Source organism: Vigna unguiculata, chromosome 4 (assembly GCF_037176805.1).
Source record: "Vigna unguiculata cultivar grain cowpea cultivar isolate G323 ecotype 2 chromosome 4, ASM3717680v1, whole genome shotgun sequence".
Lineage (NCBI taxonomy): Eukaryota > Viridiplantae > Streptophyta > Magnoliopsida > Fabales > Fabaceae > Vigna > Vigna unguiculata.
In genome coordinates, this window is record NC_140795.1 from 49,275,387 (window position 1) to 49,296,847 (window position 21,461).

The window sequence follows — 21,461 nt, forward strand, 5'->3', positions numbered from 1 at the left end:
GAGAAACAGGAGCACGATATGGGTTACTTGGAACCCTAGCTGTGAAAGGAACGAAAAAGGAACAATGGAGACGAGAATGGCTAGCATAGTACTTACATGGAGTAGAGGACAGCTCCGAGCTAGCTTGAAGATGGCAGAAATCTAACCCTAGCAGAGCTCTTTGTGAGAGGGAGAAAAGGGTTGACGACTGAGTCTTTTCTGAAAGTGAATGAAATGTGGAACTAGGACAACACGAAGGGTACTTATATCATGGGCCAGCCTTTTAGGCCCACTGCTGCAGGGTAGCCCTAAAGATTAAGATGGCAAAATAAAAGGGGCCTTACAGAATACATTTCGCATTTTTTAATTTTTATAAAATTTTGAGTTAATATCAATAATATTTATTTTTAAAAAATATATAATAAATTTTAAAATACTTGTTAAATAAAATAACTGTTAAAAGATGAATTTTTAAAATCTTTAAAATAACGGTTAAAATAAAGAAGATTCTTAAAAAATTCTTAAAAGTAACTAATTATAAAATAATTAATTTTTAAAATAATAACTAAAAGTGAACAAAAATAAGAATTCTTTTTTATATATTATATTGTTATATATATTTGATTTTGAAATGATTATATTTTTACTTTATCTACCCTTTTCCAAGAGTCTCATATCTTGTGAGATCGCAATGTTTATATATATATATATATATATATATATATATATATATATATATATATATATATATATATATATATATATATATATATATATTAATCAAGTCATTGAACAATAAATATATACTTTGTTCCAACATGTTTTTTTTTTTGAAAATAACACTTTCAAGTTAATTGCCACATTTTAGATATTATCACTTTTAAAACTTTTTATCGATAAATTGTTTTTAAATCGCAATTTTGTTTTTAAATGACATTTAAAGGAAAATATGTGACTTTTTTAATATATCGAAATAAATATTGTAATTGAAGTAAGAGACGTCCAAAACATCCTTAACTGAATGAAATCTTCATTTTCCTATTCATCATAAGGTTTCATAGCCGTTTGTATTGTCATTATCTGTCCTTTTCAATTGAAATTTTAGGAACGCTATTACAGATGTTTCAATAAATTAACTACTAATCACAACCCAGTAATATCAGGTAGAAGTCGCAATAATTTCAAAATGAGCATGTCAGTCCGAATTGTAATTATTCTGTGTCAAGATGATCAATGGACACTGACGAAGGTATTCTGTGACGCTTCAAAATGCTCGAAGTGGCAGCTTTTGCCATTTCATAGTTCAAGACAATGACTCGATCATCATCCAAATCAATTCGTAAGAATTCTGCATTACAGCTTTGAACAAGTTGGCGCAAGTGTTTTAGATTGTCAATTTCTGTCCCATTAACCTTCAAAACCTGCGTATTAAAATTTAAAAATAAAAGCAAACAGGAATTAATATATCATTCATTTTAAGGAAACAGTATTAACTTGAAACAATGATCAAAATATGTAAACAATTTGTTTTTATTCATTTGTTAGATATTCTAAAGAAATTGAGACCTTGTTCCCCTCACACCACGCAAGTCTATGGTAGGTTGTGCTCGATTTTTAAGTGAAATTTGGTCATTAAGGTCCACGCAAGACTAAAGGAGACTTGTCACTGTAAGGGTGCATTTAGGCCAACTGTGCCATCTTTGTAAGCCTTTATACGATAACAATCTCTTCAGAGTCTGGTTTGATAGATTTAGCATTGTAGTTCAACAATTTGTGAGGTTGACCTCAGTTTTCTATCGCCAACACTTAAATTGCAGGTTGCATTAACATAGGGAAATCTACACCTTTGTTATCGTTTTCAAACAAGACTCGAGGAATTAGCAAGCACAATTCAAGACTGTTTTGTGCTTTATCAAAAATAATATGCAAGAGACATTTAAAGGGAAAGATGATTGATAAATGCTAAATGTATGGATACTACAATAGATCGAATACCAAACTTCTACTGTTCAGGGAGAGCAATTTTCAGACCCAAAAAGGTACAGAAGACTATGCTTTAAATCTGGAACTTGAAGTCCAAATAAAGCTAACAATGCCAATGAGGGTACAAGGATGTTATTGGCAAGTCATCATCAAAGGGCTTTTTCTTACTCCACTTCCATACTTTCTGTTCTTAGTAGGATATTAAGTGTACTACTAGAAACTCATAAGATCTCTATGTAATTATTACTATAGGATTAGAGTTCTCTATATATAGAGACTGATGTAGAACAAAAGTGCACCCATTTCCTTAGTTATTGTGGTGGCCTGAAGTGCACCAAACTTGTTTTGTCACGATTTCCCCCAGCCACTGCCATCTATCAGAGCCACAGCCTTCTACCATCCGCTAGAGTTGTTGCTGGAGTCGTCACTGCTGCTACATCACTCTTTTGTTGCTGCTGATATCACCGCTGTTGTCACCAATATTGCCAGAGTTCTGTCTTACTATTCTGTTTTATTTAGGAGGGAGCTAAGGAATCCCTATTATTGATTTTAACATGACAACTCCATTAAACAATGTTGATCTTCTAACTTCAGATTCTAAAAATCCTTATAAGACTCCTTCATCCTCTTCAATTGAAGAAGGAACACAAGCACTAAGTGCTAAAATCAAACATCTAAAATCTCACATGGAGTCTATAAGTAAGCAACTTTCTGGTACTAGCTCTTTTATTGTGACGGGTAAGAACTCCAATTTCTCATTTAATGTTTCAAGGACTCTTGGGTTCTAGACTCTAGTGCAGCATATCATATGCCAATGAGACTCGTATTCCAATATCTGGACGGGGTAATGTTTCTCTTTTGTCATCCCTTGGCATGTCCTTTATGTTCCAAAACTTTCTATTAACCTTGTTTTCTTCATAACATACCCATGTCCTTTATGTCAATGTAATTTTAAGTTTTCTTTATAATTTTTATCTTTTAAATTAAATATGGGAAGTAATTATTCATATAATGGGAATTAAAGCAACATTAGTTAGTATTAATGATTACTTATTGAGAATTAATGTGTACTTAAAAGGGTCTTGCCTAATGCATCCTATAAAAGGATGGACTTGTAATATGATAGAGATATGAATTTTGAAAGAAAATTGAATTTTCTCTTTGTGAAAGCTTTTTGGAGTTCTGAGTTATAAGAATCCAAATTAGATCTTATCTAGGTAACTTATGGTGATCAATTGCATGACTTATCACTCACCTTCTCATTTTCTTTGAGTGTGACATCAGTATCCTTTCCTAAACCGAATATCAAAATGATCCTAACTTATTTTTCTCATCAATATTGATGTTGAAGACATATGAAACAAAAGGTCTGGGCCTAGGTTGCATCTTTTGTGATCATTGGGGAAAGGTTATCTCCTTCTAAACGAAACAAAAATAATGTATAGAACTCTTTTGGGATTTCTAATGTATACCTGGGCATTTGTTAAATTAAGTATAGAAAGTTCTTGTCTATAATAATTCTTGTGATCATTGAAATGATAGGTGGTTAGTTTTCAATATCTATGTAAATGCAACCAAAAACCTATCACACCCAAGCATGGATTTGACCAATATATGATTTACTAAATGAGTAATTGTGAGATTTAGTAAAATCTCAAACTCCGTATTCTAACAGTGAGTAGAAACTATGATGCGACTTTGACCAATATATGATTTACTAAATGAGTAAATGCCTTAACCATAGAGAAGCTGACACCTGTAATTCTGCAAGACGCTCATATCCAGCATTGATATCATCCATCAAGACCTAAAACAAACAAGATATTATTAGTAGAACAACTTTGAACCAAATATCTGGATTCATTTGCTAAAACCAATTCTCGAGGAAACTGCATCATATAGTAACTTAATAGTCATTTATTTTAAATGAGAAAGTTCACTTTAGTCATAAAGCTCTGCAAATTATAAGATATTTTATTGGTGATCAGGCAAATTATTTTCTACATCTACGTCTTCACTCCTTTGGCCAAAATATTTCAATTCAAGTTGAATTTTTAAAATTAATTTGACATGGTAAATCTAATCATTAGGAAATGCTAGGTTTTTCTGTCCACTAGAGTGCATTATAAATATCATTCAGTGGCACAAACAACTATATTGCTGCCTAAGAAGAAGCCTCATATGTCAATCCTTCTTTACTCTAGCAAAAGAAGTAAAATTCATGTGGTGTTATTAAACATGTCAACAAGCGTTAGAAAGACAGACACTGTTATAATCTCAGGAAAAGAAATGCTATCAGAAAAGCAAAGGAACGAAGCAAAAAAGCCTGTCAAGAAAGACATAATGCATGGAGGACCTATGCCCTCTCTTGGCTGTCACCAGTTGCAAGTCTGTTATTACACATAACAGACACGGGAATGGCAAACATCAACTTTATAAGATCTTCACCGGAGTTAAAAAGATGTTTACCTGAGAGAGGATAACAAGTTGTTGATTTGCTTTCTTGGGCAATTCCCTTAGTGCCCGCTCACACAAACGACGAGGTGAACTATTATACCAATCTTCCCCATACTCATGAAGGTATGGCTGAGTGAGTGGAACAAATACCAGACCAGCGAAAATGTAATAACTTGGAAGTTTATCAAACTGATGGACTGGAACTAGCGGTTGGATCTGAAATGTCGATGGCAATATATTTAACAAAACTCCTAAACCAACAGGTAACACAAAAATGTAATTAGGAGGGAAAGCAATGAACTCAGGAATGGCAAACATCAACTAACCGCAACATTGTATAGTTAACAATCTCAATTCAAATAAATCACTCCATCCTTCATTTGTTAAAAAATGATCAAACGTTAAAACAAAATTAAGGGTTGTAATCCCCTTTTGTTTAATGGAAGAAATGGAAGGGACCTTAATCAATTATGAATACAACAAAACACTAAAACTACAGTGACTACTATAGCTGGAAATTAAATTCAAGGTTCTACAAGTTTAAGTTGAAAAATCGTGAATATAAATACGAGTAGTCCACACTCTATATAAAGGAGAGTGCCATCTCTTTAGAATTTTAATAATAATAGTGGGAGAACCACATCAAAAAAGCTAGTTATTGTACTTGGAGAACCCAAAGCCTTATAAAGGTCACAATAGAATCCCATACTTCAAGACCCATAGCTTGCGGCTGAATCCTTATGCGTCTACTCAATTAAGCTAAAATTTATAAACTCAACCAATGATATAATTAAAGAAACCTTGATAGAAACTTTTATCTGAATGAATATTGAAAACTCAACTGAATTTGTTCTGTACACTGTGTTTATATACATAGGTCTAACTAACTGAAAGTTAGTCAGAGTTTACATCTGTCAAAGTTAAAGAACCCTACAGCTGTACAAGAAAACAGAGTCAAAACCTACTCTAACTAACAGAGTTTGTGGCTGACAAAATTAAGAAATAGATTACTACTGTTGTACATGAAACCAGAGTTAAACTACTCTAACAATCAACAAGTACAGAAATCATTTCAACTTGTTTTCCACAGAGTGGAAAGTACAACCGCAAATAAGAAAGTGTATCCTATTAAACAGAAGAAAGAAAAAACATCACAACTCACAAATCAATAATGCAGCAACACTGCCCCGTGTGCATGCATTGAAAAAAAAAATGCAACTCTCTGAGAATAGCGATTACCAAAACACCACAAACAGGCCATAAACACAATCCTGTTTCTTAGCAAGTTGAGAACAATCATTCACTTATTAAACAGAAGAAATACATAATAACATACGGGCTGGAGAATAATGCTAAGATCATGCTCTTGGCCATCCCGCAGAACTCTGACTACTGCTTTTTCATTAGGTTTCTTCATAGACACCAAGTGATCAAATGTTATCCGTTCTCTGTTTCGAAAAGGAACTGCAGCATACATAGAGGTTGAGTTAGTTACAACTTTCACTACGACAGTTGTCACAACCTGTTGGATACACCTCAATATCAAAAATATAGAGTATGCTCTGACAATTTTCAGCGTGGGAGGACTCTCAAGTCTCATACCTTGCCATTGCACCTAAGCATTTTGTTCTATCAGGTTGATGCTTGCAATGCAGACATGCAATGTTAAAGCAGAAGAGGAACTCAAATAAATGGAATAACTTAGATAGTTGCTACCATGTTTATTCTTTCCATATCATATGCATCTGAGCCACATTTGGTTAAGACTTCTTGATGATTATCTATACAGTAAAAAATGTATAAATGAAAATTCAGGAAACAGAAAAGAAAGAACACACCTGTCCCATCATTTGCTAAAAGAACACCATCAAATGAAAGTATAATATCATCTTTCTTCAAAATCTTGTATGCATCTGAAAGTGGATTAATTTTGCTTACAATCACCCCAGTCATATCAGGTCTCATGCTAAAATGGTTTCTGAGGTGCACATTTTCAGTAGTCTGGCATGACAAACCCAGAGAACAAAATCCAATATATGTTCCATTTTCTTCTACACCAGATATAAAATGCTTTATTACAGGAACAGGTATAATGTAACTGCAACATCCAATATGAAAGGAAGTAATCTAGTGTACAAAAATTATGTTTGATCAGAAAAGCAGAATATATAATATAGAATGCTTCACAAAATCCAATATATTTTCCATGGTCTTCTACACAAAATGCTTTATTAGAGAAACTGTATAATGTAACTGCAACATCCGATATGAAAGGAAGGAAGTAATCTAGTGTGCAAAATTTATGTTTGATCAGAAAAGCAATACTTGATAGTTTGCATGGTTTTGTACCCATGATCTAGTAACTTCGTGATGATAGTTTGCATTGTCGTACACATGATCTAGTAACTTCGTGATGATAGTTTGCATGGTTGTACACATGATCTAGTAACTCCGTGATGATGATATGCAGTGCAGTCAATGGCATCATCTAACTCATTTGTCCGGCTTCTGTTACAAGATGTAAGGTTGCTCATGATAACTCCTCCCTGATTCTCCCTTTTAAACCAATTGGATTGTAAACTTTAGGGATACTTATATCTTTTACTAAAACAATTTCTCACAGCTTGATGCTCTATTTGCACTTGGAAGATGCCTTGCTACAGGTTTCAACATATGAGCTTTAAATTTAGAGAAGAGCTTTATAGATATGTATAAAACTCTCTAGTATGTAAATTATTTCTTGTTATTTTATGTATGTTCTTCTTTCTGTTTCATATTTTAATTACTCTATTTCACAAGCTTTCACTTTCTTTCACATAAAAGTTCTATTATCTTTTTATTATTTGGTTTCATCTTGTACGAAATCTCAGTTTAAAATACACTCTTCAGTTTTCACTATATTCTTCAATTTTGTTTCAGTTTTCTTCTGCAGCATCCCTGTTTTCCTTTTTAAAAGGGACCGCCTTTGTTGTTCGCTTTTTTTCTAAAAAAAATATCTACTAAATTCTCTATCTATCTCAAGTGCTCAATTGTGCATTTTTTTCTTTTCGTGTTTCCATTTCATTGACCTGGTTTTTCAACATTTGTCTAGAATGTCTATCAACGATAGGGGAAATTTCTGTCAGCTTCGCCAATCCAAGCCTTACCTTCACAAACAACAATACAACCATTACCCTATTGGGACAGCCTTCTTCAACCCACACCCACTAGCTTCAAATCATTTTCCCAAATGGTTCACACATATTCTATAGCTTCAATATACATCCTAACCTTTCAACCTCTCGCACTATCCAACCGAATAGAACCTTCCATTGAGAACACATCACCTTCCCTCATACATACAGATATTCAGTCTTTTCTGATGAATAATAACCCACAATCTTCAGGTTGTCCACCCCTAGATCACTGTAAGAGAGGAAGAAGCAACAGGGGCAATTAAGGAAACAACTACTGTGAGTGGGTCAGTACACGTGGCACCTGATCCTAAGGAGGTGGGAACCAGAAGAAGCACCAGGACAAGGATAACAAATTCACGTTTGAAAGGATTCATGTGTGACAGCAACTAATTATATAAGACGGGTTTTCTTTGTTGGGGGGGGTGGTGGATTCTATTTTCTTCTCTCTCCTTTCTGTTACATTGCTACTTTTCTATGCCTTTCGTTTTTGTGGACTGGAAACGACACAACGTTGAATTCAAAAACCTATTCTCAATTCATAATACTGCACTTCTCGTTTAATCTTTATTACATTTGGTGCTTTCATCGACGAACGAGTGATTATAGCCGAAAACACACGATTGAAGGACCTTGTCGTTGACGTGAAGCGTATTTTGGAGCTGATGGAAACACGACATACAGAGTATACATCATGCATAGAGAAATTGGAGGAAGGCTCTTCCGCTTCAAACCTTGCTCATCACAATGTCTCCCAGCCATTTCAAGTTCGTTCGGTTAAGCTGGACTTTCCACGTTTCAATGGTTCTAATGTTCTTGAGTGGATCTTCAAGGCCGAACAATTTTTTACGTATTACAATACTCCAGATGATCAGAAATTGATGATTGCAGCAGTTCATTTGGATGCAAATGTTATTCCATGGTTCCAAATGTTAACGAAGAATAACCCATTTCATTCATGGGTGGGTTTCACAAGAGCTCTAGAAATGGAATTTGGGCCATCTCCATATGAATGTCCCCGTTCCACTCTGTTCAAGCTAGCTCAGACTGGTTCAGTACAGGACTATTACAAGGAATTTACAGCACTAGCAAACCGTGTGTATGGTGTAACGCCTGATGCACTGTTAGATTGCTTTATTAGCGGTCTGAAACCAGATATACGTCGGGATGTAATTGCTCAGGCTCCAACCTCCATGATTCATACAATCTCTTTAGCCAAGTTATATGAAGAGAAATACATTCCTAAACACAAACCCTATCAACCCCATAGCCTACAAAAAAGCCTCTCATACCCGATTACACAAACCCAAAAAACAACAAGCCTTCCACCCTTACTTACCACTCCCACGCTACCCAACATACACAAACTCACAACAAACACTCCAATATCAAAAATATTTCCGCAGCTGAGATTAGGTTACGACGTGAAAAAGGATTGTGTTTTACATGCGATGAGAAATTCTCTCCTGGCCATAAATGTCCAAACAAGCAGTACTTGTTATTACAAGTTGAAATGAATGAGCAAGATTCTCTGGAACCAGACCCCCCAGATCATGTTATACCTGACCTTCAAGACTTATCGTTGGAACCTCATTTATCATTCAACGCCTTTAATGGAGGATCAGGTGTAGGTACTACGAAATTTCAAGGAGCAATCAATGGTATGGTGGTACAAATTTTATTGGACAGTGGTAGTTCCGATAATTTTTTGCAACCTCGATTAGCCCATTGTTTAAAACTACCTGTTGAGCCAACTTCAGGTTTTCAAGTTTTAGTAGGGAACGGTCATGCTTTGTCAGTGGAAGGCATGGTGAGATATATGGAAGTCATGATTCAAGGTCATTCTTTAAAATTATCCGTTTATCTTTTACCTGTTTCAAGTGCTGACTTAGTGCTTGGTGCTGCATGGCTGGCCACCTTGGGCCCACATGTTTCAGACTACAGTGCTTTGTCACTGAAGTTTTACTTGAATGGAAAATTTATCACCTTGCATGGAGACAAACCAAGGCTTCCTGATCAAGCCCAATTTAACCACATACGTCGTATGCATAAGACTCATGCTATTTCAGAAGTTTTCACCATGCAATTGGAGACCCCTTATTGTGCTGATGATGAGTGGTTACAAATACCAGATAATGTGGAACCAGATTTGGCTTTGTTGTTGCACTCATACAAGGATGTGTTCTCAGTTCCGCAAGGATTACCTCCAAACAGAACTCATGATCACTCTATTCCTTTGATTCGAGATGCAAAACCAGTTAAGGTACGACCATATCGGTACCCTCATAGCCAAAAGGAACAAATAGAAAATATGGTTAATGAGATGCTGCAAGAAGGACTTATTATGCCTAGTAATAGCCCTTTCTCCTCTCCTATTGTTCTTGTAAAAAAGAAAGATGGCCAATGGAGATTTTGCACTGATTATAGGGCTTTAAATGCAATTACTATTAAGGATTCTTTTCCAATTCCTACTGTAGATGAATTGCTTGATGAGTTATGTGGAGCCCAATATTTTTCAAAGTTAGATTTGTGATCCGGGTATCACCAAATATTGTTAAAGGAGGAGGACCGTTTCAAGACAGCTTTCAGAACTCATCATGGCCATTATGAGTGGGTTGTTATGCCCTTTGGCCTTACAAATGCACCGGCTACCTTTCAGTCATTAATGAATAATATTTTTTAGGGGCTGTTACGCAAATTTGTTCTGGTTTTCTTTGATGATATATTGGTATATAGCTCTGATTGGACTGCTCATTTACATCATCTGACAACTGTTTTGCAAACCCTTAGGCAACACCGGTTGTATGCTAAACTTTCGAAATGCTCCTTTGGGTTAAAACAAGTGGATTATCTTGGTCATACAGTTTCAGGTAACGACGTGGCAGTGGATGTTTCAAAAGTGCAAGCTGTGTTAGATTGGCCCCAACCTCAAAATTTGAAGCAACTACGTGGGTTCCTTGGACTTACTGGTTATTACCGCAAATTTATCCAAGGATATGCTACCATAGCAGCCCCTCTTACACAATTATTGAAGAAAGATAATTTTCTTTGGAATCCACTTGCAGCAGATCCTTTCAACAAGCTTAAGATTGCTTTGACAAATGCCCCGGTCTTAGCTCTGCCCAATTTTTCTCAACAATTTGTGCTTGAAACAGATGCATCGGGTATTGGCATAGGAGCAGTCCTTGGTCAAAACAATCATCCACTTGCATTCTTCTCAAAGAAGTTAACACCAAGCTTGCAAAAGAAATCTGCATATACACGTGAATTGTAAGCCATTACCGAAGCTATTGCTAAGTTTCGCCATTACCTTCTGGGCCACAAATTTATTATAAGGACAGATCAAAGGAGCTTAAGGAGCATTACAGAGCAAGCTATACAGACACCAGAGCAGCAAGCTTGGTTGCATAAACTGCTTGGCTATGATTTTAGAGTTGAATATAAGCCAGGTAAGGATAATATTCCAGCAGATGTTTTGTCAAGGTCCTTCTTAATGGCATGGTCACAACCTCAATCAGAGCTTATCCAGTCCATCAAGATTGCCATCTCGGAGTAAGAGGAATTGAGGTCCATTCGGGATAGTTGTATAAATGGGAAACCACCACATCCTCTCTATATTGTTCATGATGAATTGTTGTACTGGAATGGGAGGTTAGTCCTTCCACAGATCATGCCATCACGCAACAAATACTCCATGAGTTTCATTCATCTCCACTAGGGGGACATGCTGGCATAGCCCGAACAATGGCACGTATTGCAGCTCAATTTCATTGGAAGGGTATGCAGAAGGAAATTGCAAAGTATGTGAAGAATTGCCTTATTTGTCAGCAAGCTAAGGCCTCCAATACGCTTCCTGCAGGACTTTTGCAACCCTTGCCCATTCCCAATCAGATATGGGATGATATAGCCATGGATTTTATCACAGGACTTCCACCATCAAACGGGTTCACAGTAATCTTGGTTGTAGCGGATAGACTTTCAAAATATGCTCATTTTGCCACTCTTAGATCTAATTATACAAGCACTTAGGTTGCTGAATTATTCATGAAGACGGTGGTTAAATTGCATGGGTTCCCAAAAACAATTGTTTCAGACAGAGACAAAGCTTTTACAAGTCACTTTTGGAAACAATTGTTCAAATTGAGTGGCACAAGTTTAGCTATGAGTACAGCTTATCACCCACAATCTGATGGTCAATCAGAGGCCGTAAATCGCTGCATAGAAATGTATTTACGTTGCTTCACCTATGAGAATCCTAAGGCGTGGACAAAGTTCTTACCATGGGCAGAATTCTGGTATAACACGGCCTATCATACCAGCACTAAAATGACACCATTTAAAGTAGTATATGGAAGAGATCCTCCCCTTGTGCCGAAATATGATTCAAAATTTGACGCTTCAACAGAGAATGAAAAAGGTTGCTGACCAGAAGTGACGAGAAGTGGAATTCAAGATTGGAGATATGATTCTAGTCAAGTTGCAACCTTATAGACAAAATTCTTTAGCATTGAGAAAGAATCAAAAGCTGGGATTAAAATATTTTGGCCCATTTCCAATCATTCAACGTGTTGGCTAGATAGCTTACAAGTTATTACTACCATATTCTACTAAGATTCATCCAGTCTTCCACTGCTCACAATTGAAACCCTGTCATGGTGACCATAATCAACCTTATGTTCCCCTGCCCATGATCACTAATGAGATTGGACTTGTTATGCAACCAGTATCAATATTGCAGTCACACCGCATTCTTAAAGGAGGACAACTAGTGAATCAAGTTCTCCTGGCATGGGAAGGCTTCAATGAGTCTCAGGCCACGTGGGAAGATTATGATGTGATCAAGGTAAACTATCCAGGTTTCAACCTTGAGGACAAGGTTGATTTTAATGGAGGAGGACATGTAAGAGAGGAAGAAGCAACAGGGGCAATTAAGGAAACAACTACTGTGAGTGGGTCAGTACACATGGCACCTGATCCTAAGGAGGTGGGAACCAGAAGGAGCACCAGGACAAGGATAACAAATTCACGTTTGAAAGGATTCGTGTGTGACAGCAACTAATTATATAAGACAGGTTTTCTTTGTTGGGGGGGTGGTGGATTCTGTTTTCTTCTCTCTCCTTTCTGTTACATTGCTACTTTTCTATGCCTTTCGTTTTTGTGGACTGGAAACGACACAACGTTGAATTCAAAAACCTATTCTCAATTCATAATACTGCACTTCTCGTTTAATCTTTATTACAATCACACAACTTGCTTCATGTCAGAATAACTTAATTGGATGGGTTAACTTGTGAGAATAGGTTAACTTATGCATAGTATTTATTACCTATGTGACCAATAGGTGTAGAATTTACAATTAATTTTTTTTGTATCTTTGATGTAAGGAAATCCTATAAATGAATAAGGTAAGAGATGAAAACCACTATTAAACATTCTTTCCATACCTCTATCCCAAGTTGGCATCAGTTTTTCATTCAATATGGTATCAAATGCAGAGATCCATGGCTTCAGAGAATGTTCCTCCTCCTTTCCCTTCATTTTGATATTTCCTGTTTTTATCCTATTTTAACCTAATTCTTAGCATAGCTGTTACTTCTTCTGATCTCTATACTTTTTAGAGGACCACCAGTCCACTCCTTACCCAATTTGACCCATCATTTATTCAGCTTTTGTGCCTCAAGATGAGCTAATTTTCCAAGAAAACCACTTATTATGTTTACTGTTCTTGACTTGCATAATTTGGTCTTTGCATTCTATGTTGCCCGGATACGGACACGGGTACGGATACGACACGGATACGGATATAGAGATACGGATAAATTGAAAAAACATAGGACACGGGACACGTCGTGTATATACATGTTAAGTTTGAAACTATCAACTAACACATTGTCAACTAACACAAAAATGAATCTAATCTATCTATCTAATATCCAATATGCAAAAAGTAGTGATAGAATAAGATTTGTTCCTTATTTTAATCATCAAAATCATGTCAAAGATAAAAAATATCTTTCAGATTAGACATAGTGTGTCCTACAAGTATCGTACGAGTGTTGGTGTCCGATGGATTCCTAGACCATAAAACTATACCGGATTTTTCCACACCCTTAACAATACCTAAAGAACAATTTAGGTACAAAGAAGGAAATAATAAAATAACAAATCATGATCATTGGCTTGAATTTTCCCTGCCCTTTTGCATGTTTTTTCCACTCATTTTGTACGTGTGTGATCATTAATGTGAATATTTACACAAATTCTTTCATGAGCAAGAAATGATTCTTTTGTGATTCTGTTAGCCAAATGAACCTTTTTATGAATGTGTATATCGTTTGTTTCAGAGAATAACTTTCACTTTTCTTTTTATTAATAAAGTTATTTGTGAATTATACTGGTATGCATGAAATCAAAACTACTGGAAAAAAGAGAGATTAATGAATCTTAAGCTTTGAACTCAAGAAAAACAAAGGCTAAGAAGTCCCACTTACCCTATGTTCTCGGCACCTGAAAGATTTTGAAATGCTACTCCGGCAACCTTATTGCTCATAATGGCAGGGCCACCACTGTTCCCAGGATTTATGGCTGCGTCAATCTGTATTGCCATCAGCTGTGATGCACCATGAACATACTGTGTGGGTTCAACCCTTGAAACAACTCCTTTGGTGACTGAAATGTTGTCACCACCTGCAAACAAACACCTACACTAATTATTTAATTCAAATGTGTGATCACCTCTGCTACAAGTGCTCAATGTTCACAGATTCCCATGCCACGCATGCCCAACATAACTTCACTATAATTTCACTTTCCTATAACCTTTTTATTTTTCTATTTGCTAAAGAAGAGTTTTCCAAGAGAAAGAGAAGTAGAAATGGGCCTCAAAGAACCTCCCCCTTCCTTAAAAAGAATCAAACAAAAAAGAGGGAAACATTGACAGGAAATAACCCTCAAGGTTCTTTGTAACCCTACAATCATTGCAAATCAACTAAGTCCTTGGAAGTTTGCTTCTCAAGGAAAACCTTCTTTTAGAACATTAATTTTCATACATCAAGTTTTGGGAAGTGTTCCAGTGAGAGATATTCCATCCTTAGAGGCTTTACCTAATGTCTGTTGGGTCTTTAATTTGAATTATTTTCAATTTAAACATTTCTTTCAATTTTACTTCCACGAATATTTCTTAAGAATTTCAACTTAGGAACCCAAATAATGAAGAAACAGGTGAATTAGGGTTGCGAACTCTTTCACTACATTTTCAATTCTTCTATGCTTTGAACCAAACCGAATAGAGCAATCTGGACCTTGATTCTCTTCGTGCTTAGGTACATTTTCTTATGAATCTTTTTTTGGACTCTAAGCATTCCCCTAATCACTAGGGGTTTCTTCTTCGCAAAACTGGCATAAATCCCTCTGAAAATCTAAAACCAACGCTTAATAGGACCAATAGAAATGCACATTATAGATTTGTTGGCCAGAGTTTTTTCTTCTTAAATGTATTTTAAATTAAATGCATACTTAGTTCTTTCTTGCATTATAACAAAACTGCCTTCTGATGGAATAACATATTTAGGGTTCTTGGAGAAAGTGTCACCTGCTACAGACATAATGGAGTTTCTCATAATTTATTTTAGAATTTTTTACCAGAATATCAAAGAAATGGTTTTTCTGCCAGAGTGTAATTTGTCCATATAACTTTTCATATTTTATTTCTCCGAACATTTTGAATGATGCAGCCACTGATTTATAAACAGAATTAGTCCCAAAGAGGAAACTAAATCTGCCACATTCAGGAAAAAAAATCAGTAAGCAATAAATAGCCTATCATAAAATCAAGGCATAGATTAGGAAATAATCAAATAAGGCTGAATATTTTTGCACATTTCTTGCGGTTTAATATTATATTCATATTTATTATTATTCATGATGATGTCTTTTCTTTCTTTGGTGATAGATTCTATTTTCATTCTTAATAATATATAATTTTGTACCTCAAAAACAAGGAAGAATAGAACACAAAATATGTAGCACAAGTTAATCCATACACTATTGCTACCTTGAGGATATCCCACAACAGCAACAGCTTCTTGTAGAAATGGGACATCTCCAAGCTCCAAGGGATTCATACCATCCCAAAACTCTTCATTCTCAATAGTCAATATAGCTAAATCACATTCATGACCAACAGCTTTGACTTCTGCTCTATATTTGGTGTGACAGCCATGCTTCCTTACAAGTACAAAAGTGTGATCAGCTACCACATGAGCATTTGTAAGAATCTTTCTACCCAAAATTACAAACCCTGCATCACCATCATAAAGATCTTTTAGAGAAAGGAAAAGGCATAAAAGAAAACAAGCACGGTGAAGAGCACAAATACTTCAACAAATTCACAAACAACTACCATTTTAGTCCTCAAATATATGCATTTTTCTCAGTTTAGCCATTTAGTTGAATATTATCAATATTTTTTTATAATTTTAATCAATCTTAGTTTAGTCCATTCATATATATATCAAATCCATACAGAACCAATTTGAGATAATTAAAAACCTGAAAGCACACAATAAATAACAAATAAAAATCACAGAATAACATATGGATTACATCATGGGGAACACTTAAAGCAACAAATATACTTCAATTCAATTAGTAAGTACATGAATAAAGGCTCTTTATTTGTGTTGAAAGGATTGCTTGTGATATGTTTTGTGTAAACACATGAGTATTCTTATTTGTAATGAAGAAGAAATACAATAATAAGGAACAAAACCAAGAATTAATAATGTTAGATATTTGCCAATATACTTTCCTATTTGATGTAATCAAATCATGTCATATTTTCCTATTTAATGTAGTCAAATCATATGTTTAATACCCCCTCCCCCCCCCCCCCCCCTCCTTCAAGTTAGAGCATATGTATCATGAGTCAAGTTTGTTACAAATGCCATCACCATGAGAGCCCTTGAGAGACCAAGTGGCATGCCAATCAATTAGTTGTTGGAGCTGAGAAAGCTAGTGATGACAGCTTCATGCATTGATTTGGTGCAAGTATGCAAAGATGGCATGCCAAGGAGCTGGTCACACAAGGTAATGATGGGCCTTGATTCAAGCAACAACGTAGTTGTTGGAAAAGGGCAACTCTGGTTTCAGGAGGTCGAAGGACATAGTGGCTACTGCAGAATGATAAAAGTTCAAAGAGCATGGCAACAATAGAAGAGCAAGAATGCTCATATGGTGCAGTGGCTACCAGAAAGAAAAAACAGTTCAGAGAACACAACAGTTTCCTATGAGAAAAAATATTCGTAAGGTGTGGTGCATGCCGAAGAGCAAAAATGTTCAGAGAGTACAGCGGCAGTCAAAGAGCAAAATTGCTTTGAGAACACGGAGGCTGGAGAAAAGCAAAAGTGCTCGGAGGGTGCAAAGTTGTTGAAGAGCATAAATGCTCTACGACCACAGTTGTTTGCCAGATAGCAAACTGCTTGGAGGGTGCAACAACTGCTGTGGAGAAAAACTGCTTGGTGGGGGCAACTGCTGCTGTTGAGCAATAAAAGGTTTGGAAGAGTTAGAAGCTGTCGAAGAGAAAAAATGTTTGGTGGGTGCGGCAGCTGCCGGAGAGGATAACAGTTATTGGAAAGAAAAATTGCTCAAAGGGCACGCAGCTACTGGAGAGGAAAAAAAAATGCTTGGAGAACACTACTCAAATCATGCTTTCAACAGTTCAAAAATGAAGATACTGATTTTGCATAACAGAAGAAGTGCAAGTACATTAGGCAATTTCACATTTTCATAGCTTGCACTAGTCATAGGAATGGTGGTAACTTTCACCTATTGCACAATTAAAGTGCATAAAGCTTGAGACAAAGCACATTTCTGTCCCATTTTACAGTACAATAGGAAAAACATTTAATGTTGCCTTTTTCGAGATTCAAGCTTCAAATCAAAGTCTCCATTGATGAACTAGAAGTTTCTTCCAACAATTATGGGACTGTTTGGGCAAACTTCTTCACAAACCCTTTTAGGAAGACACATAAGAAAATACAAAATTAACTTCTCCATAAACTAAAATTAGCTCATACTGTAGTTAAAAAAAAAATCGAAAAAGTTACATGAGATAACTTTTACAAATTAGGACATACATAAGCTAATCTAGCATATGGAGAAGCTAATTTCCAATTTTTATCATGTTTTTCTTTTCTAAAATTAGCCCATGGAGAAGCTTGTCCAAAATTGCCTTGTAACTATACCCTTAAGAACTACAAATAGGCTATAGCTTGTAGAAGAAACCGAGTTAATATGCAAATTTATTCTCAAATATTTGCGGAAGAAAATGTGCAACTTTATTCTCAATCATTTGAACAAACATTATTTGAAGATATTGTAAAACTTAGAATGATATACATAAATGAATATCAAACTTAATAGATGAAAGTTATCAGGGTTTCTTTGATGTAAGTAAAATAAACTGACCAGAGCCCATTGTTTCGCGCTGGGACTTGTTCTGCCAAGGAAGTAAGTAGTTGGGACTGCACGAAACAGTGAAAACTTTTACTACAGAATTCAACGCAAGTTCGACCGCCGTATTCTGCGTCGCGTAAGCCTCACGTGCTTTCTTAACTGGCAATCGCCGGTTCCTGAAATTGTAACCTTTGAACAAAGACGCGGAAGATGTGAGAAATAATTGTTTTTCACTTCTAAGTTTGCTCTTAATTTGTTGTGTGATATTGTTCCTAACAACTGACAATGACTGTGCAACAGCATTCTGTATGGTCTTGGTCGCTGGTTGAGCGACAGCACGGTCTTTCAAGAGATGGGAGTAAAAGGAAGACGAGAAAAGGTTGCGAGCCACACGAACAAAAGAAGCCATCACTACATTCACAAATCAAGCAACGTTACACTCCTACTGCTATGGTGATCCCACATCTCAAATTAGGGTGCCATGTAGTCACTAATATATATATATATATATATATATATATATATATATATATATATATATATATATATATATATGGGTGTGGAGGAAAAAAAGGGAGGTGCAGAAAGAAATTTCAACAGTGAAACATGACCTAACTTGTCCAATACTGAAGACACAGCGCAGGAGGGGAAGAGAGAGCGAGAGTGAAGAAGAGGAGGAAGAAAAGGGCAAAGGGTTGGTTTTGTTGATGAATCGAGAATGTTTCGAAACCAGTACGACACGGATGTGACGACATGGAGCCCTGCGGGGCGGCTGTTCCAGGTGGAGTACGCGATGGAAGCGGTGAAGCAGGGCTCGGCAGCGATCGGTCTCCGATCCAAGACGCACGTGGTTCTGGCATGTGTCAACAAGGCCAACTCCGAACTCTCCTCGCACCAGAAGAAGATCTTCAAGGTCGACAACCACATCGGCGTGGCCATCGCCGGCCTCACCGCCGATGGCCGAGTCCTTTCCCGCTACATGCGATCCGAGTGCATCAACTATAACTATACCTACGAGTCCCCTCTCCCCGTGGGTAGGCTCGTTGTTCAGCTCGCCGACAAGGCACAGGTCCGAGTGCATTTTAATTGTTGGAATTGGAACTACTCGTTTAGTGTTCCGCTCTTTAATTTCGATTTTAGGTCATGAGAGTAAGTGAATTGCGTGTTGTATGTTTGTTAAAATTCAGAATTTGAGTTGCAGGTTTGTACACAGCGATCGTGGAAACGACCATATGGGGTTGGTCTTCTGGTAGCGGGATTAGATGAATCAGGAGCTCACCTCTATTACAACTGTCCGAGTGGAAACTATTTTGAATATGAGGCTTTTGCTATTGGGTCTCGCTCTCAAGCTGCAAAGACATATTTGGAACGCAAGTTTGATAACTTCGTGGGCTCTTCTCGAGAAGATCTTATCAAAGATGCACTTATAGCGACTAGGGAGTCTTTGCAAGGTGAAAAACTGAGGAGTTCTGTCTGCACCATTGCTGTAGTTGGAGTTGGTGAACCATTCCACATTTTAGATCAGGAAACTGTTCAACAGTTGATTGATTCTTTTGAGATTGTGAGGGAGGAAGAACCTCCAGCTGAAGAAGCTCAGCCGGATGCTCCCACAGACCAGGCTTCTGGTCCAGATCAAGGTGCAGCTGCTGGAGATCCAGGAGCTTCTCCCATGGAAATTTGATTAGTAAAAATCTATTTCGAGAGGTGTTAAATTAAAGATGAGTCAGTTTCGTATGATGTATTTATTTGCGTCAATATGTTTGTCTCTGCAATTCATCCGAGCCTCATCATTGTAAACAATTTAATAGCTGTTTGATGAACCTGACTGAAATTTTGGAAGAGCCTTGACCTATATGGGAAATTTCTTTAACGATTCACTATTAATGGAAAGGTGATCGAAAATTTTTCAGGGAAGAGATTTTGGGAGAGGGTTAAGGATTTATTGATGTTGGGTTGTAAAAAGAGCATAGAGAATACTCAATGAGATTGGTGATGAAAATTGTGACTTAAATGATCCTTGAATTAAAATGTTGTAAGATTTATAAATTATAAAATAATATTGATGATGTTGTTTTATATCGTTTATTGGTGTTTAGTTTTGTGAATGAAATCAATTTCTTTATAATTTTTACTTGTTTAATTCTTAAGTTTATCTTGTTTTTTCAGTGTTTTTATATTTGAGTTGTTTTATGATTTTTTACTTCTTATCTCTATTATGATTGTGTGAAATAAGTCAATAAGAAGTAATTATGGTGAGGAAAACAAGTTGGAATTCAAAGAAGTATGATTGAAACAGAAAAATTGATTTTTAGACAAATACTCACGTCGGGGACATTAGAATCGCCTAACATTACAAACATGGAGAAAGGACTCACCTATAGGTATATACTGCATTGAGCTAGATGGCAAAAGTCACCATTGGACGATAGGCTGACTCGCTGAGAAAAAATGACAGTAGAAAACTGTCGTATTCAAGTCGCTGAGCGAAAATATGACTCGCTGAGCGAAAATATGACTCGCTGGGTGAGAATGTCAACCTGATACGCAAATATGGTCATTTAATCATGTTTCGACGGGAGTTTTAGGACATTCATCATTTTTCACTAATAGAAACACCTTAGGTGCTCAGGATAGGCTCTTGAAGACGGCTAGAGGTGCCAGGAAATTGTCCTTTCTCTTTCTTGGGTCTCCTTCTTCATCCATGAAGGTTTTACCCCTTTTGGGTTAAAGAGGATGGAAATTAGAGGCAGAGATGCGAATAGAAGGCACAATTGAGCTCACAATGGCATGGAGTAGTTGTTAAGAACCTTGGAAGAGAGATTTTTTCTACTTTATGGTTCCAATTTCTTTCTTATTCTTCAATTTTGTAAAATCCTAGGTTCTCCACCATGAAGAGCAATTTCTATTTCTTGATATTAGATGTAAAACATTGAATTCTTGTATAAAATTGTGTTGTTAAAATATATATGATTTTCCAATTCAAGTTAGTATTTGATTTTCATGCTTCATGCTTGATGTGGATTGTTCCTATGCTTGATTTATGATTCTTGAGGTGTTTGATTCGCTCCTATCCAATGGCTTCCATCACTTCTTCACATTCTCCAACACCACGAAGAAGTAGTTACAACTCTCCAAAATCGTATCAAGCTCCTCCTTTGAAGGATCAGAGCCCTTGAGGACGTGAAACAAGGAAGTCCTAGGTGCCATTTTTCACCATGCGTTTGAGTTTCGTAACAAGGACCCACTTGTCCTATTCTTCACGGCAGGCCCTCGACGACCTCCATGACTTCCACGACCCCTAACACCACCACGCCCAAGCCCACCGAAGCCATGCTCGAATTGTCACAGTCAACACCTTTACGCTTTGCTTGTGTGGATTAAGAAGAAAAAGTTTGGTAGAAATAATATGTATGT

The 21,461-nt window shown here is 36.5% G+C and overlaps 1 protein-coding gene and 1 pseudogene across 1 annotated transcript; one reads left to right on the forward strand and one right to left on the reverse strand.

The window, feature by feature from the left end:
- Nucleotides 1–997: 997 nt before the first annotated feature.
- Nucleotides 998–20,068, reverse strand: LOC114180353 (protease Do-like 10, mitochondrial). Its single transcript, XM_028066655.2, has 9 exons — nucleotides 18,664–20,068; nucleotides 18,060–18,458; nucleotides 15,646–15,891; nucleotides 14,084–14,279; nucleotides 6,258–6,517; nucleotides 5,756–5,883; nucleotides 4,432–4,635; nucleotides 3,719–3,769; nucleotides 998–1,400 (listed from the first exon to the last, which is right to left on the reverse strand). Exons 1-9 carry the CDS (start codon nucleotides 18,905–18,907, stop codon nucleotides 1,191–1,193), a joined length of 1,938 nt encoding a protein of 645 aa, XP_027922456.2. The 5' UTR covers nucleotides 18,908–20,068; the 3' UTR covers nucleotides 998–1,190.
- Nucleotides 19,027–19,728, forward strand: LOC114180354 (proteasome subunit alpha type-1-B pseudogene; annotated as a pseudogene).
- Nucleotides 20,069–21,461: the final 1,393 nt, after the last annotated feature.